The following is a 17564-nucleotide window of genomic DNA, read 5'->3' on the forward strand; positions in this document are numbered from 1 at the left end:
CTTTGTTTCTATATTCGCAGTATGAAATTCAATTATTCGAACATTATATTGATTTCAGGTGGCTGGCATGACCTCTTGGTTTCGGAATCTGACGTATGGTGTTTCAGCAGGCTGGTCGTGGGCGTGGAGTCGTGGCGCGTGGCCGGGCAGGTGGGCCCCCGGGACGTGGGGGAACCCGTGGGGCTTCTCGCAACGCGGTATCCGGGGTGGCAACACGTGGGGGGTCACGGGCAGCCGTACGTGGGGCGGCGCGCGCCAAGGGAAGTTTACCAGGTGAGGACGGTAAGTATCAACACTTTCACAGCTATTTCTTTAAAAGTGTGGTACACAATCTTATATTTGGCATGACAGAATTCGGCATAGGATTTTAGCAGCCTATGACAAAAGTGACATGTCACTTTGAATTCACCTCAGTAACTTAGTGTTCTTTCGTAGTTACTCTCATAGTACTTGCCGTCCTCCATATATTTATCACTGTAATATCTCTAGGAAATAATGAATCTATCTGATATCATTCTAATACATCGATAATCATTGGGAACCATCGCTACACATTTCTTCATTTCGTTTCATGAGACGTCTTACATAATTTCACGATGGACTTGTTTTGTATGTGATAGGAAACTAAGTGATTTGTCACATGACAGAATTGGCTGTTTTTAGTACATATGCTACATAAAGAGCGTAGACTTTGGCACTTGCACCACTGTCCAGTTTAACAGCAAGTCAATTTTTTTAAAATTTCTATTTACTTCTTGGGCATCGAAAATGGATGACTGCAATTGAGCTTTGATGCGATGATATGTTAAGTCTTAGGTTTTTGAATGGAGGTTTTGAAATAAATGTTATAGAAGTGGAAAATTTGAACCTTTCCTGGTTGTTTTGTGTGCTAGTACAATAGAGCTCCTGTAAACTACTTTCAGGGAAAGATATCAGTGAACTGGAGAACTCTTTGAAAGTTGCTGATTGTACTTCAAGAGTATGAATGCAATAAGTTCTCTAGGCAACCTCTGAAACCGAATAATCAAGGTTTTTCGAATAATTTGTGATGGTGTCTGAATAGTAATTGTGTGTCGGGAATAGGCAAAAATATACATTACATGACAAAAAAGAAAAAAAAAAGATGTAGCCACAAGACTTGGTCAGATAACAATGTAACCTTGTACAGATACATTCAAGCAGTAGGTGTGTAATTGATACTTGCAATTCTCTTTGATAGGCAGAACAGCCACCAGAGTGCATTAGTGTAGATTGTGTTTAGTGTTGATACCAGGCCTATTGAAGTGCATTAGCATTACCAGCACCTGACAATGTTGGTAAGTGGTTTCATTATGAGTATCCATGTGGCTGGCTGGTGAGTCATGCAGTGTCCAGGTTTGCGGGGAATTCAGATGCGACAACCACATCTGGCCATGACAGGGGCAGATTACTATATTCTGCACCAAGCACAACCTAATCCCTACACATCAGCGCCTGCTGTCAGAGGACAAATATGGACTACATATAACATTTCGTCACCACGCACTATTGATCGGAGACGGGCACCAGCAGCAGCAACAGCTGGACTTATGAATTATTGTCCCACCCGTAGGCTGTGTTTAAATAAGACACCACAATGGTTCGAGTGGTGCCATGATCAGGAAGCATGGACATGATTGTGAATGGCAGAGTGTCACAGTTCTTCACTGCCCTGGATGGCCATTGTTGGTGAGTATTGCCAACCTAGGTAGGAGTCCCATTCTTCCAGTGTTTCGGAGAGCCACAGTGGTGGTACTCCTGCTGTCATGATGGTGGGAGACATAAAGTATGGCTCAGGGCACCGGTGTATTAAAGAATATGTCCCTGGAGAAGTAGAGAGTCGTTTTTCAGCTTCTTCACGAGAGCCATAAACAGGTAAACAGCAGTGAAAGAGTAAATTCCTCAGATCCCTTTTCTTGTAATTTTGACGACCTAGAATGCACTGGTTCTGGTGTATTTGTCGTGGTGTATAAATAAAATCTGCTGGTTTCATCTGTGATTCATTACATCTGGTTTTATCTGCAATAGATCTCATTGCATCTCCTGTTAAAAAACAGGAAAAGTAACAGAACACTGGAATTTTGTCCTAATCCACACTCGTGTCCCGAAGTTGAATCTTCAAACAAGACACAAAAAATAATTTTCCTTTCAGTCAAATGTGTCACTGAAGCATATTCTTTTTTCAAAGATTTCACTCTCTCTGTCACAAATTTTAGCTTCTGAACTAGACAGGCGGACATGTTCACCAGATTCTGTACATGGTTCAGGACTCTTTCTTAGATACACTTAGACACACTTAGAGATTCTGTCAGACACACCACTATCATCCCCATCAAAGAGTTCATTCTCGCTTTTGCTTCTTGTTGGATCTGCATTATTTTTTTCCTGTGTACAATCACAATGGCATGCCATTTTCTCAGTCTAAAATGAAGATCATAACAACAACATTAATAAGATCACAGCGGCACACATACACAGGTTGGACGTGGGATAGCCACTAAGGACTCGGAACCGGAATTTGGCTACCTGGCAACGAAGTGCCTTGCACGTTACGCGTCTGGAGCATGTGGGTAACCAAGTGGCAGGACATATGTCGAGAGCACACAGGGGCCGCCTAGGCGACATGCGTCACCACACTGGAGTGCCTGATAGGAGGAATAATGGCTTGCATAAACATGTTAAGAATACTAGGGATTGGTGGCTACATCACGTTTTACACATCTAGAGCAGACAGTATTAAGAATGACATTATAAACTTGATTTAATTACAGTTAGTTTCATTTAATCATTTGAGAATTTGGAATCAATTGCTCCGATGTACTCCCTTTTTGAGTAACTAGTGGTTGAGGTGCTATAAGAACATTGGATTATGCTGTAGATAATTTTTTTATGCGAACTAGAAACGTTGCATGCTTCAGTCTATAATCAGCATTTATGCACTGACATTTGTTAAATTTTTCACAAGGAATGGATTGAAAAAGAAAGACCATGTATCACTTGTCTGATGCAACTTACTGGGCATCAAAGGTGCTGGTGTCGACATGGAAGTTGTGCCATAGCCAAAGATAGGAGGAGCACTGCAGGTACACTTGGTTCCAAAATGTTATTAATATCAAGGAAATATAATTGCACATGCTACACTCGCGTTATCAGAAGTAACATATTTCTTACTGCTAGTGCTTCTTGTTCTGCATACATCCCAAGGCCCTAAGTTGTATTTTGATCAACTGCATTGAAGTATTGGGTGTATTAAAACCTTTCAAAGCTCCTGCTCCGTTAGGGCATCACAGTGCCACTGTATTTGGTGTTTTAAAAATTTGTAAATTTCACATAGCTTTCCACATTACTTCTTTTGTGGAGCTTGTGTAAATTCTTTCAGAGTTTTCATCAACAGATTTTTGATACTTGTTGCAGATGTTTTTTGTCCAGTTGGAAAAATAATGCCATTGCCCTCCACAGATCCATTCTTTGTACAATAGTTATTGGGTTCCTTGATATTCTGGTGATGGCATTAATGTTACTCTTTCTAGAGTTCACGCCTATGAAAGTGCTCCCGATACTAGTCATAACTTTTAATGAATATTTTCTACCAGTCAGAATCTCTCACAGTATACTTATCAGACCAGGACCAGTTCGAGAACAGGTATCCTTCACAAGGCACATATCATTTGATGCCCCCTCCCCCCCTCTCTAATGTAAGTTATCTTTTCTTATGCCAGTCATAAGACCTTTTATAAAACAAATTTGTATGTAGTGGTTGTGGAAGTAAGTTGTTTTTCCTTTAAAGTAAGTATTACATAGACACTCGTGTGTAACAAATCAATTTCAAAATCGTACTCAAGTACTAGATATCTAGGGGCCAGAATTTTTTAACCTTAAAAGGGAGTTTACCTTCAGTCGAGGTTTTGATAGAAAGCAAACCTTTTCCAGAACTCTTTGCCTGTATTGACACGAGTTACACCAACACACATAATTTACACAATAACAACAGTAAAACAAGAAGATACCTACCCTACACACTATACTGTAATTACAACTTTTTTGTAGCACTAATACAGTAGTCAAAGATGTAGTTTCCCAGCCCACTACAAAATTAAAACATCCACAAAATACTTGCACAATTACAGTAATATAATAAATTGAGTTACTCTTCCTATATTCGAAACACATTTACACAACTTTCACAGTGCCTCATTTTTTGAAATACCTGCAATCAAAAATGGTAGTCTGCTTTTTAGCACTGTTGGATTTTAGGTTCAAAATGTCCATCTCCAATGGATTTACTCTGTCTATAACAGGGTTGTCCACTTTAAATGATGTGACTGGACAATGTGTGCTGGCAATAGCTTCACTGAATGATGATGTTTGCATTTCTTCATCCCTTACATCATCGTCTTCTTTGATACCTTCATCATTCTGCTTTACTTCATCTTCGCAGATTTCCACAACATCTCAGATGCATGTAGTGATGGCATCATTCATCAAAAGTGATGGGTAAATTGTTAGGTACCTGCACCCAGTCATGCGTGTCCACTACTGCTTCATCACTGTCTTGGTCGTGAGTGATCATTTCATTAAATCCAGCCGTATGAAAGCAATTTGAGGTGGTTTCCTTAGTTACCATTTTCCAAGCTCCTGTGAGCATATGCATTGCTTGCAGGATGTTCAATTTAAGCACGTCATTCCTATCAATAAAGGCAAGAGTCTTAAGGACAAGAACTTTCCAATACTTGCTTTTCAGGCTGTGAATAATCCCTAGATCTGTGGGCTGGAGCTTGCTACTGCAATTTGCAAGAAAGAAATGGGCTTTCACATTCCGCAGAAATCCTAAGTCTGTTGGATGAGCAGGACACCTGTCCATAAAGAGAACAGCCTTCCTGTTTCTAGCACCCATTCGTGCATCAAAAGCTTGCAAGAACTTTGTGAACAATTCATATTTGAAAAATTGCTAATTTGCACATAATAAATATACCTTAACATTCATTACTTGAAACTAACACAATGGCTTACGGTGGCAGCTAGTGGCATTTTTTGGAACTTCTTAGGCTTTGCACCCGAATGTATACTGCAGGCGGTTTTTTGGATTCCTAAAACCGGAAAAAAAGTGTGGCATGGATTCGGGCCGCAAAAGCCACTATTGTGTTGTTTTAAATATTTAATATTTCCAACGCTGGAAAGCGTTTCTGAAGAAGAGAAATTTGTTAACATCGAGTATAGATTTAAGTGTCAGGAAGTCATTTCTGAAAGTATTTGTATGGAGTGTAGCCATGTATGGAAGTGAAACATGGACGATAAATAGTTTGGACAAGAAGAGAATAGAAGCTTTTGAAATGTGGTGCTACAGAAGAATGCTGAAGATTAGATGGGTAGATCACACAACTATGAGAAAGTATTGAATAGGATTGGGGAGAAGAGAAGTTTGTGGCACAACTTGACTAGAAGAAGGGATCGGTTGGTAGGACATGTGTTGAGGCATCAAGGGATCACCAATTTAGTATTGAAGGGCAGCGTAGGGGGAGACTAAGAGATGAATACACTAAGCAGATACAGAAGGATGTAGGTTGCAGTAGGTACTGGGAGATGAAGAAGCTTGCACAGGATAGAGTAGCATGGAGAGCTGCATCAAACCAGTCTCAGGACTGAAGACCACAACAACAACAACAATAAATGCGGGTTTTGCCATAATGCGAATTACGTTACATCGAATATAAAATTGCATTGCACTTAATGGAATAATTTTTGGGACTTGAAATTTCTTCCATTAAATGCAGGTTTGCGCTAAATCGAGGTCACGCAAAATTGGGGTTATATTGTAATTCCCTTTCATTAGGGTAATTTGTGAGCTCTTTAAAAGCATTTTTTTAGTGAGGAAAAATGGTTATTCTACGTACAGAGTTTATCATAATTAAAGGTTAAAACTGACACATGGGAAAGTATATGATAATAGAAGCAAAAAATATTCCACTAAATATGGGTCTGCATACAATTTGTCTGGGAGATGATCAATAATATGTGGTTACAAACTGCCACTGACTTCAGTATGTATTGTCATAGTTAGTACAAATATATTTGAAATGTAAACATTTTGATTAAGTCCTAATGTAATTGGACTCAATTTTCACCCCAGGTGTACCATGCCTTGTGCAACCTGTGCAGTTTTAGGTAGTGTGGTACATGCATGATAGGCCATAGGTGCATTTTACTGCTGGTGTAAGACAGATAGCGAACATGCCAGTATGATCTGATATGACTGACTGAGCACAGCCTGTACCTTGGCATGTGAGGTCATTCTCAGGTATTTCCTGTGTCGAGTCATCTCAGAATTGAAGTGCACAACACTTTTGTTAATACAATTGAAAAAGTGGAGCAGCGAATAGTGCAATCTCATCCAGATCTACAAGATGATACAGATGCATTTGAAAGAATATGTAGCTTAATGCAGGAAAGGGTGCAGCATTGAGTCCAAGTCCAAATGTGAGGACAACACGCAGAATACCTCCTTCACAGCAATTTGTCGCATTTAATGTACTGTAGTAATAGTATGTTTGCTATTAACATGGGCCATGGGTGAAATTTTAGCCCATATAGATGTAGGCTTAATCAGAGTTTATATCCTGAATGTGATTGTACAAACTACCGGGGATGGACAAAAATATGGAAACACCAGAAGAAATGCATGCTTGAACAAAAATGCAGATGCTAGCCGACTTTGCAGGTGGTGCTGTTATTTGACCACAGATGGCGTGTGTGAAATGCTGTCAACAAGTTGCAAGTGTCAGTCATTTTCAGAACAGTGTTCGTTTTCAGAACAGTGTTCGTTTTCAGAACAGTGTTCGTTTTCAGAACAGTGTTCGTTTTCAGAACAGTGTTCGTTTTCAGAACAGTGTTCGTTTTCAGAACAGTGTTCTGTGTAGTTCAGAGTGCATAATTTTAGAGCTAAGTGAATACAAATGTGGACAAATTGTTGGTGCTCATATGGTGAGTGATTCCCTAAACAAGGTAGCTGAAATGTTTCATGTTTCAAGCGCTGACATATCAAAGATATATACTGCTTACACAGAAAGAGGAAAAGATAATCTACCAAGTAACAACATGGACAAAAGTGTATATTGAATAATTGTGATAGGCGGTCATTGAGATACAAGAGAAGAGGACAGGAAAACGGTTGCCAAAGTCACTACAGAACTGAGTGTCACTTACGAACTTTGTCTGCACCTGAACAACATGAAAGGAGCTCTATAAGCTGGGAATTCCAGGATGAGCTAAAATTCCTAAACTATGCTAAAACATGGTGCTGAAGTCATGAACCCTGGGCTAAAGAGCAATGGGAGAAACTCATCTGGTCAGATGAGTCCTGTCTCACTCTGCTTCCATCTCTGGCTGACTTCACGTCTGGCTTATGCTGTCCCAAACCTGTGATGCAGACTGCTTGCTGTCAAGAGAGAACGATGGTGGGGTTTTGGCAGTGATTTGGCAGCCATATAGTGGTGGTCCATGGGCCTCCGTGGTTACCCTGCAAGGCCACATTACTATCAAGGATTAATAATAATAATGATGATGAAATTTTTTAAGTCACACTTGCAACCCACATCTTTAATTGTGTGCTGGATGTATTCCTGTATCTGTCTTCCTCTTCAATTTTACATCTGTTACCCTGTAATGGATGTCCTACCATCCTGTTCCTTCTTATCAGTGTTTTCCATATTATGCAGAGAACCTCCTCATTCCTTACCATATCAGCCCACCTAATTTGCAATATCCTTCTGTAGCACCACATCTGAAATGCTTAAGCCTCTCTTCTTTTCCAGTTTTCCCAGAGCCCATGTGTTACTACCATACAATACTGTGCTCTAAACGTACATTCTCAGAAATTCCTTCATCAGATTAAGGTGTGTGTGTTTGACACTAGTAGGCATCTCTTGATCCAGAGAGCCCTTTTTGCCAGTGCTAGTCTGCTTTTTATGTTGTCCTTGTTCCATCCATCATGGGTTATTTTGCTGCCTAGGTAGCAGAATAACTTCATCTACTTCATGATAATCAATCCCGATGTTTAGTTTCTTACTGTTCTCATTTATGCTGCTTCTAATTACTTTTCATTTATTCTCAATGCATTTTTGCACATTAGACTGTCCATTCCATTCAGAAAATCCTATAATTCTTACTCTTCTACTGATGATAGCAGTGTCATCAGTGAATCTTATCATTGATGTTCTTCCACCTTGAATTTTAATTCCACTCATGAACCTTACTTTTATTTCCGTCATTGCTTCTTCAATGTATAGATTTAACAGTAGGGGCCAAAGACTACATCCCTGGTTTATACCCTTTTTAACCCCAGCATTTCGTACTTGGTTGTCCACTCATATTATTCCCTCTTGTCTCTTGGTACATATTGTATATTACCTGCCCCTCCCTATAGTTTACACCTATTTTCCTCAGAATTTCAAACATCTTGCACCATTTGACACTTTCAAACGCTTTTTCTCTGTCGACAAATCCTATGAATCTGTCCTAATTTTTCTTTAGTCTTGCTTCCATTAACAGCTGCAGCATCAGAGCTGCCTCTATGGCCCCTTTACCTTTTCTAAGCCAAACTGATCATCATCTAAAAATCCTCAGTTCTCTTTGCCATTCTTCTGTATATCATTTTTGTCAGCAACTTGGAAGCATGGGTTGTTAAGCTCATTGTGCAATAATTCTCACACTTTTGGGCTCTTTCAATCTTTGGAATTATGTGGATGATATTTTTCCAAGTCGGGTGGTTTATCGCCAGACTCATACATTTTACACAGCAATGTGAATATTCGTTGTGTTGCCACTTCCCCCAATGATTTTAGAAATTCTTATGGAATGTTATCTATCCCTTCTGTCATAATTGATTTTAAGCCTTCCAGAGCTATTTCAAATTCTTATTCTAATTCTGGATCACCTGTCTCTTCTATATCGACTCTGTTTTTTTCTTCTAACATGTCATCAGACAAGTCCTCCCCCTCACAGAGACCTTCAGTGTATTCTTCCCGTCTATGCGCTCTCTGCTCTGCATTTAACATTGGTATTTCCCATTGCATTGTAATGTTTGTGCCCTTATTTTTAGTTTCAACGAAGTTTGTTTCGACTTTTCTATGTGCTGAGTCAATCCTTCTGACAGTCATTTCATCATCGATTTCTTCACATTTTTCAGGTAGCCATTTCACCTTAGCTTCCCTGCATTTCCTATTTATTGCATTCCTCAGTGACTTGTATTTCTGTATTCCTCAATTTCCCCGAACGTTTTTGTACTGCCTACTTTCATCGATTGACTGAAGTATTTCTTCTGTTAAGAGTGATTTCTTCGCAGTAATCTTCTTTGCACCAACTGTTTTCTTCCCAACTTCTGTGATGGTTTTTCTTAGGGGGTGCCCATTCCTCTTTAGCTGAACTGCCTAATGAACTATTCCTTGTCACAATATTTAGAGCCTCAACGAACTCCCCAAGTTTCCTTAGAATTTCCGTATCCCACTTCTTTGCACATGGTTTCCTCCTGACTAGTCTCTTAAAATTTCAGCCTACTTTTTGTCACTACTAAATTGTGATCTAAGTCTATATCTGCTCCTGGATACACCTTACAATGCAGAATATGATTTCGGAATCTCTGCCTGATCACAATGTAATTAACTAAAATCCAAGTACATCTCCTCCTCGTGTGATTTTTTAACAGCGTATTCACTATTAATAGCTGAAATTCATTGCAGAACTCAATTAGTCTTTCTCCTCTCTCATTCCTAGTAGCAGGCCCATATTCTCCCATAACTTTCTTCTGCTCTTTCCCCTACAACCACATTCCAGTCCCCCATGACTTACATTTTCAATTCCCAGTACTTTCTCTGTCTCGTTATCTTTGGCTTGTGACGTCGCATGTATACTTGCACTATCATTGTCGTGTTGGTTCGCTGAGGATTCTAATTGGAACCACCCTGTCACTGAACTGTTCACAGTAACTTGCCCTCTGCCCTACCATCCTATTCATAACAAATCCTACTCCCATTACACCATTTTCTGCCGCTGGATATTAATCTGTACTCATCTGACCAGAAATCTTTCTCTATTTTCCATTTCATATCACTGACCCCTACTATAACTAGAATGAGCCTTAGCATTTCTAACTTCCTTACCACTTTTGGCATTCCGCGCAATGACTCGTAGAATGTTATCGTTTCATTGGTGATTCAGTCTTTTTCCCATAGTTACCACACCCTTAGCCGTGCCCTCCAGACATCCGAATGGAGTACTAATCTGGAATCTTGTGCCAACGGAGATATCGTCATGACTCTTTTCAATTACAGGCCACATATCCTGTGGACACAAATTGTGTCTTTAATGTATGGTTTCCATTGCTTTCTGCATCCTCATCCCGTTGATCATTGCAGATTCTTACTCCCGTAGGGGCAATTTCCCACCCGAAAGACAAGAGAATGCTGTGAAACTGCTCCTCTGCCCTCTTTGATAAGGCCGTTGGCTGAGTAAGTGGTGACTTCTTATGCCGGAAGACTTCAGCTGATGATTTTTATTCAAAATTTAAGCGGTGGCAGGGTTTGAACCCAGGACCAAGGACATTTCGACTACTAATCAAAGACGCTATCCCTAGACCACAGGTTCATTGTTATTATGGGACCATTTTGGCTGATCAGTTTCATCCCATGGTACGTTTGTACCCCAGTGATGATGCTGTGTTCAAAGACAAGATTCCATTTCATACAGCTCAGTAATCCAGGACTGGTTTTGGGAGTAAGAGGTGGTCTAGAGAAGGGTGAGTGATCGCTGTCCACTTTTATCTTTGTTACCTGTACTTGTAATTTTTTTCTGAAAAAATGGTAGGAGATTCCCTTGAACACCGTGTGGGACCTGTATTTATCTATTCAGAGACAGCTGGAAGTAGTTTTGAAGTAAGTGGTAGCATAACCACACATTTGAAGCTGTCTTGCAAACAACTTGTTTGCAGTCTCACATTTACTGCAACTTTCTTGCGTCAAGTATCCACATCGGCTTTTGCTACTAATATTTTGAACCCAGTATACAAATCTTGTAGTTGGGTGCCCCTGGTGGCACCTATCAGCTCTGTGCCTCAAGTGGCCACTTTGGTTGCTTGGGGCTTAAACTGGCCCTGACTCTGATACCTTGCTTGAAAATATTTGAACTTTATTGTGAAATATAATGAAAATCGAGAAAATTGGAAATGCAGTGTATCCTGTTAGTCAATGAGAAGGAAGTGTCATATGGTGTAGTAGTATTCAGGCAATAAAATGGAAAAAATTGATAGACCCATAATAATCTTGTTTTTGGAGTTGATTTTGAGAAAGTGACTGGTATTAATTGGGTAGTATAAGGGAAAGGGTAAGTTGCTTAGAATCTTGGTTCATAAGGGAAATAAATATTGGATGGAAGATAATTTTGAGTTCAACCTGTAATGCTGATAATGAGGTCAATTTGGGAGAAGGCAGCTGGTGTGCCAAAGAGTTTGGACCATTACAAAATAATCAAGTTGCTTACTTAACTTACTTCCTCTTTCTACAGTTACTGCAAGAGTAAAAAGTAATACAGTTTTGAAGTCAATATCTTAGTGCCAAGAATCCTCCATTAAAGCATCTGTTTTTCCCTGTCTTTCAATTCTTTATGTAGTATACTGGCTGATTATAAATTCTTGTATGCAGGTAAGCGCAAATTTGACGGGGGTCACCAGAACCAGGGGGAGTCGAAGCGGCGCTACCAGAGCAGCTGGGGCAACCAGCCCCTTGCCCAGCAACCACTGGGCAATGCGTATGGGGGCATGGCGGGCATGAACGGTGGCGGCTATGGTCCAGCTGCGGATCAACAGTGGTACCAAGACACCTATCCGACTTGGAGCTAAGTGCCTGCCGCCCTGAGGGGCGGCTGAGGCGGCAGCGAGCTGATTTATTGCAATCAGGAAGCGAAGAAGAGAAGTGGTGTGGAATTGATTTGTTGCTCAGATACAATTGCGAAAACCCACTTACACGCAGAAGATAAAAGTGGTCTCCCTTTACTGTTTTGGTAATTTTGCCCCCCTTTATTTTAAACTATTTCTACATTTGTTTAATAGTGTTTAAGAATTTTTGGTTAGTACTCCATAGCCAAATTCCATTACCTAACACCTTGCAATTCGATTTGTCTTAACTGTGTAAAGTAGAAAACACTACAAAATTTGGCATTACATGCGTCATATTTCTCCATTGACATAAGATTTTGACCCCCGTCAGTGCCCCACCCCCTAGTTCTGGAGACATTACATCACCGAGGGGGGCTTCTAAATCCGCTGCTACAGAACCCCACTCCGTGTGGGCCCTCGTCTTCGTTTTTGACCCGGCTTTTGTCATTTTGGAACGAGCAAGGCGTGGTTGATGGACTCTTGGGATAAACGTTAAAAATTTTGGTTTGTGGTCTAGACTTGGGTTTCTTCTAAAATTTCAAGGAACCTGTAATTAATTTTTAGTTTGTTTTATTACTTTTAAATGTCAGTTGAAAATTATGTACTACTGTAGAATGTTATGACCAATAAATTGAACATCTTTCTCAGAATGTGTGAGCAAAGTTGGACAGTGTGAAAAAAGAGAAAGCTATTTTAAAATGAGTATTTATGACAACATAATGATGGATGATGAGTGGGTTTTTTGATTAGAGAGAACGCCTGAAATCTCTCGATCTCTGCGCGTATGACTGCGTTTTGCTGTGCCTGTGTTTTGAAGGTATGGCACAGTTTTGTAGTTAATTAAAAGATCTATAGTTGTTACAAACTGTGATGAACTCTACAGGCTGTTTGCTTGTTTGTTAGGGTGCTGTTGTCAGTGCTATACCTTCGAGACCTCACTAAGTGATCGCGTGGAGTTTGTTCATGTTCGTATGAAGAGATTGTGTCTTTACGTGCCTGAGTCGAGGGTATGTTACTCTCGGTTCAGGACAATTTTTTTAATATATATGAATATATATTGTATTACTACTGCTACAAAATGTAATTATTTTAGCAGTTAATTGGTAGGAGACACAGATGTCCCTTCGTTTTCTTTTGTGTGGAGTTTGCTGCTCCTACCAAACTAACAGTACATCTGTTTTGAAATTATGTTGTCTATTTTTTATTACAGATGATATGCTTTGCTTGATTTCAAATTTTCAGCTATTTTTTTATTTTTGTCACAATATTTGACTGCCTGCAAATTATTTAGTAAGCTGTAGATTTAAAAATTGTAAGAACTGTTGATAGTTATTTTTTTGGGCCAGGAAATAATCAGATTTCTGTGAATTGACCTGATGTAATGAATTCTTACATGTCACAATAAAACAGTTGTATGAAAAGCAAGTTTTTATTTCATAGTCTCAATTGTGATTTATTTCCTTCAAATGTAAGTATTACCTAGAAATAATTTCAGCATATTTTGTTGTTTCTACAAAGTGTGCTTGAGGAATATTCTTGACAGCCAACTCACAAATAATCACACATTTTATTGTGAATTTCTTTCCCAGTGTTGTCTGGTTATCTAAGAATTATTAAATCACTTAAGAAGTAAGGCAAACAAGTCATCAAATAGTTTAGGCAGTGAGTTTTCAATAGGCTCAAAAATAAGACCGAGACTTCCTGTATTTCAGACGAATCCTTCAGAACTAGAAGATACATGTAACCTTTATGACTACACTGTCCCAGCTTATTACATCTTCCAACACTGCAGCTTGACCTCGGTGAGGGGTTGTGACATCTGGGATGGATTGAGGGAGAATAGGCAGGCAAGGTGCAGAAAACAAGGGGTGGTGGAATCTCATTGATGGGTGGGACGGGGAGGCAGTGGGCAAAGGAGACAGAAATTTGGCTCTGCTGAGCTTATTCTGGCTGCTAGCATAAAGAGCTGTGCCATGGCATGGAGGAGATAGTGAAAGGTGGAGGGGGGACACTAGAGAGCTAGGTGTGACTGCAAGACATTAGGAGGCTGGAGTCGTGGGGGCAGATGTGGAGGTGGGTTGGAGGCAGGGGCTAGTGAGACAAGATCAGGTGGATAATGTGATCAAAAGGCAGGTTGCATGACAATTTGCATCTGCATAATTCAGGGAAACTGCTATTGGTGGGAACGATACATATGGCTCTGGTTTTTAAGTGCACATTGAAATAGAGCGTATCATCTCACCAGGATGTTCGGCCATAGAGAGTGATCAACTCTGCATCTGGCCAAAGTTTGGTATTGGCTATTCATCTGAGTGGACAACTTGGTGGTGGTCAACCTCACAGAAAATGATGTGCACCTGTTACAGCAGACCTGGTATATGACACTGTTGCTTTCTCAGGTGGCCCTAGTGTCTGGTAAGATCAGATGAGCTGTGATGGTAGTGTAGTAATGTGCACTGCGTGGATTTATCAGACAGGCCTTGCACCTATAGGTTCGTTTGAGCAGTTACCAGAATGCGCCAGACAACAGGCTGTACTGTGCATGCGCAGCTACGATGACGTAGGCAGCCCCTGCTTGGTGCTTGCTCTGCTCATACGCTTTTCGTCGTATTTCTGGTGGGGCATCACGTGACTGTGTGTAGCCGTGCCACCCATGAGGCATGTTGTTGAGAGGACATACTGAATTGTACTTAGAGCAATTGTTTTATCATATCCCACACAGATAAAGGATGCAAATAAGGAAGCAGTTCTTGGCTTTTGAGTCGTTTCAAAATTAGACTCCCCAGCTCGAAGTACCATAAAATTTTTGACTTTTTTTTTTTTTTTTAATTCGTGCTATGCAATGTTGTTGTGTAGCATTTCCAACACGTTTACATCTACACATCACTGCAAAAAGCTACTAGGATGGAATACAAATTACTTCCAACAAAAAAAGAGAAAGTTTCTTGTGTAGCTTACACTGGGATAAAGGACAATAAATTTCATGACTATTTCAAAATGTGAAAAAATTAACATGGTTGTCTATGAGGCAAAGAAACTGTACAACTGACAGTTTATATTCTACTCTAGGAATAAATATGAAGCCATGTGGGGAGTTAAAACGATAAAACATGGTATGCTGCCAGTCTAAAATTTAGCATAGAATGGCATTCTATAAATTTAAGACGTAAACACAAATTAAGAAATCACTTCAGGCCCAGAGGAAGTACGAGACAAGTGCCTTGTGATCGAAAAACACTTTCACAGAAGGCAGATCTATAAAATTCTGCTACAGCTGTCATCATATTTGAAACAAAATATTTAGTTCAAAGCCACTGACCAAATTTGCCTACTTAGCGTCAAGTCAATGTTTACATATGTTTGTACGTATATAGCATTAAGAGATCTTACAGTGTCATACAAGGAACAGGACATCAGAGACTACTCCAGCAGCATCGGAATTCCATAAACCATACTAAATGCTTCATTCCGCTCTAATTGCACATTTCTATGTCCAGATGGACTCTGAAGTTCCTGATATTCAGCTTTTCATGTGGTTCTCGTGATACAAATTTTCTTGGAGGTCCAGTACTGTATTTTCGTATTTGGTTCTTTGTTATGGTATAACATCATTCGTCCCAGAAAATGAAAATTTGCACTTTAAATTGAACGAGGTTGAAAGTAGCCAATAGCGCTGAATGAAACACTTTGTTTCGTTTCAAATAAACTAACTGCCTCAGAGTAAAAAAAAAAAAAAAAAAAAAAATAATTAACTGAAGCAAATTTCTCTATAACACAGACAGAAATAGCTTCATTAAGACATTAATGGTTGATTACTAATAACCTGGAAATAATATAAAATCAGAAAATTGAAACTACTAACTTATTTTGCTCTTTCATGGTTATGAGAATGTATATTAATTCACTTGATGGCTCCCGGCCACAGAAATCTGTTCTGTTTTCATTTGACGTGGGAGCTGTAAACGAAGACACGGCCATGGGTCACGTGAGGAAGGACCCCCCACTATAACTCGGCTTGCTCTGCGCATGCGCGAATCTGACAGCTTGGGCGCGCCAGGAAAATTTTTCAGGGTAGCTTCTGGCTACTTGCTGCTACTGCTCGTACACCAAACAGCCACGCTCCAAGTAGCCAGAAGTGGGAGGAAGGCACTGCTCCTACGCGAATTCAACTCTGCGCATGCGCACGAGCCCGCTGGCAACTGCTCATACGAACCTTATATCTTCTAAGGGTTATGACCCATTTGAGAAGGGGTTGAGTGGGTGTGGAACAGACTAGGAAACTGAATAGACTGAGTGGGTGGCGGAATACTACAGTAGGAGGGAGGAGGGTTTAGGGCTCGAAATGAGGAGCATGCTACCCATAGTCATTTCATACCTTTCCATCAGACCATATACTCCCAACTGTTTCTCATTCTCTCTTCCTACTGTTGAATTTGAGTTACCAGTAATGACTAAACTTTTGTTTCTCTTAACAGTCTGAATAATTTGCTTCACCACATCATACATTATTTCAAATGCATCATCTATGGAGTTGGTAGGCATATGGAACTTCAATCAGAACACAATTTAATCAGTGCTATCTCTTTATTTAAGAGTCATGAAGAATGTATTTGTGGAGGAGAAATGGAGATGTATTAAAGTTTATGATAGTAAAACGGAGATTTTTGGTATCACATGCCCACGAAGAGAGGTGGACTTCGACTATAATTTACTGATTATGAACTGGAGATTAAAACTGAAGAAAGGCAGAAAATTAAGGAGACAGGACTTGCATAAATTCAAAGAATCAGAAGTTGAGAGTTTCAAAGGGAACATGAAGCAACAATTGACTGAAACGGGGGAATGAATACAGTAGATGATGATTGATGATTGGATAGCTTTGAGAGGTGAAAGCAACAGAAGACGAACAGGCAAAAGACAACGCCCTGGAGAAGTCTTTGCGTAACAAATGAGATACTGAATTGGACAGCTGGCAAAGTAGGTGTAGGTAGAGGGCAAATGCAAAGCTATTAAAGCATGCATGACAGTAGAAAAATTAAGAACCCTTGGGTGAACAAAGAAGTACGTGTATGAATGTTAAAGAGCTCTGATGCTAGTACTAAGCAAGGAAGGGAATGCTGAAAGGTGTAAGAAATGTGAAGAAGGGCTGTACAATGAAGACAAACTTAAAAGTTATTACGGAAAGGAAAGAGTAAGAAGATGATGATATGGGAGTACCCCTAGGATTGATGAGATCCTTGGGAGAATGTATTATCACTATTTTACATGTTATGCAAGATACAGGTGAAATGATCTCGGACCTAAAGAAAAATGTAATAATGCTCATGCAAAATCAGAGGTGTGAGAAATACTGAACCATCAGTTCGTGAAATGCAGAGTCCAATTATTTACAGAAGAATGGAAAGACGTAGATGATGATCTTTGAGATCAGCCTGGGTCCTGGAGAAATGTTGGAAAACACAAGGCAATACTGACACTTAAAACTATTTCTAGAAGACAGACTGAGAAAGGTAGACTCACATTTAAAGCAATTGTAAAAGCATTTAATAGTGGTAACCGATATAGCATTGTTGGTAGCTGGGCTAAAATTCTATCCAGGAGCAGAAAAGTTAAAAACCAGACTCCT

The 17564-nt window shown here is 39.8% G+C and overlaps 1 protein-coding gene across 8 annotated transcripts in view; it reads left to right on the forward strand.

The window, feature by feature from the left end:
- Window positions 1-13359, forward strand: part of LOC126457310 (heterogeneous nuclear ribonucleoprotein R) — a 114725-nt gene extending 101366 nt beyond the window's left edge. For 4 of the 8 annotated variants that reach the window (XM_050093499.1, XM_050093498.1, XM_050093497.1 and 1 more), the window contains exons 10-11: window positions 108-282; window positions 11706-13359. In XM_050093499.1, the coding sequence (XP_049949456.1) occupies window positions 108-282; window positions 11706-11902 (372 nt within the window). In that variant the 3' untranslated portion in view covers window positions 11903-13359. Of the gene's footprint in view, window positions 1-58; window positions 283-11705 lie in introns of all 8 variants that reach the window. The other 4 variants (XM_050093501.1, XM_050093500.1, XM_050093502.1 and 1 more) reach the window with 4 other exon arrangements.
- Window positions 13360-17564: the final 4205 nt, after the last annotated feature.

Source organism: Schistocerca serialis, chromosome 2 (assembly GCF_023864345.2).
Source record: "Schistocerca serialis cubense isolate TAMUIC-IGC-003099 chromosome 2, iqSchSeri2.2, whole genome shotgun sequence".
NCBI lineage: Eukaryota > Metazoa > Arthropoda > Insecta > Orthoptera > Acrididae > Schistocerca > Schistocerca serialis.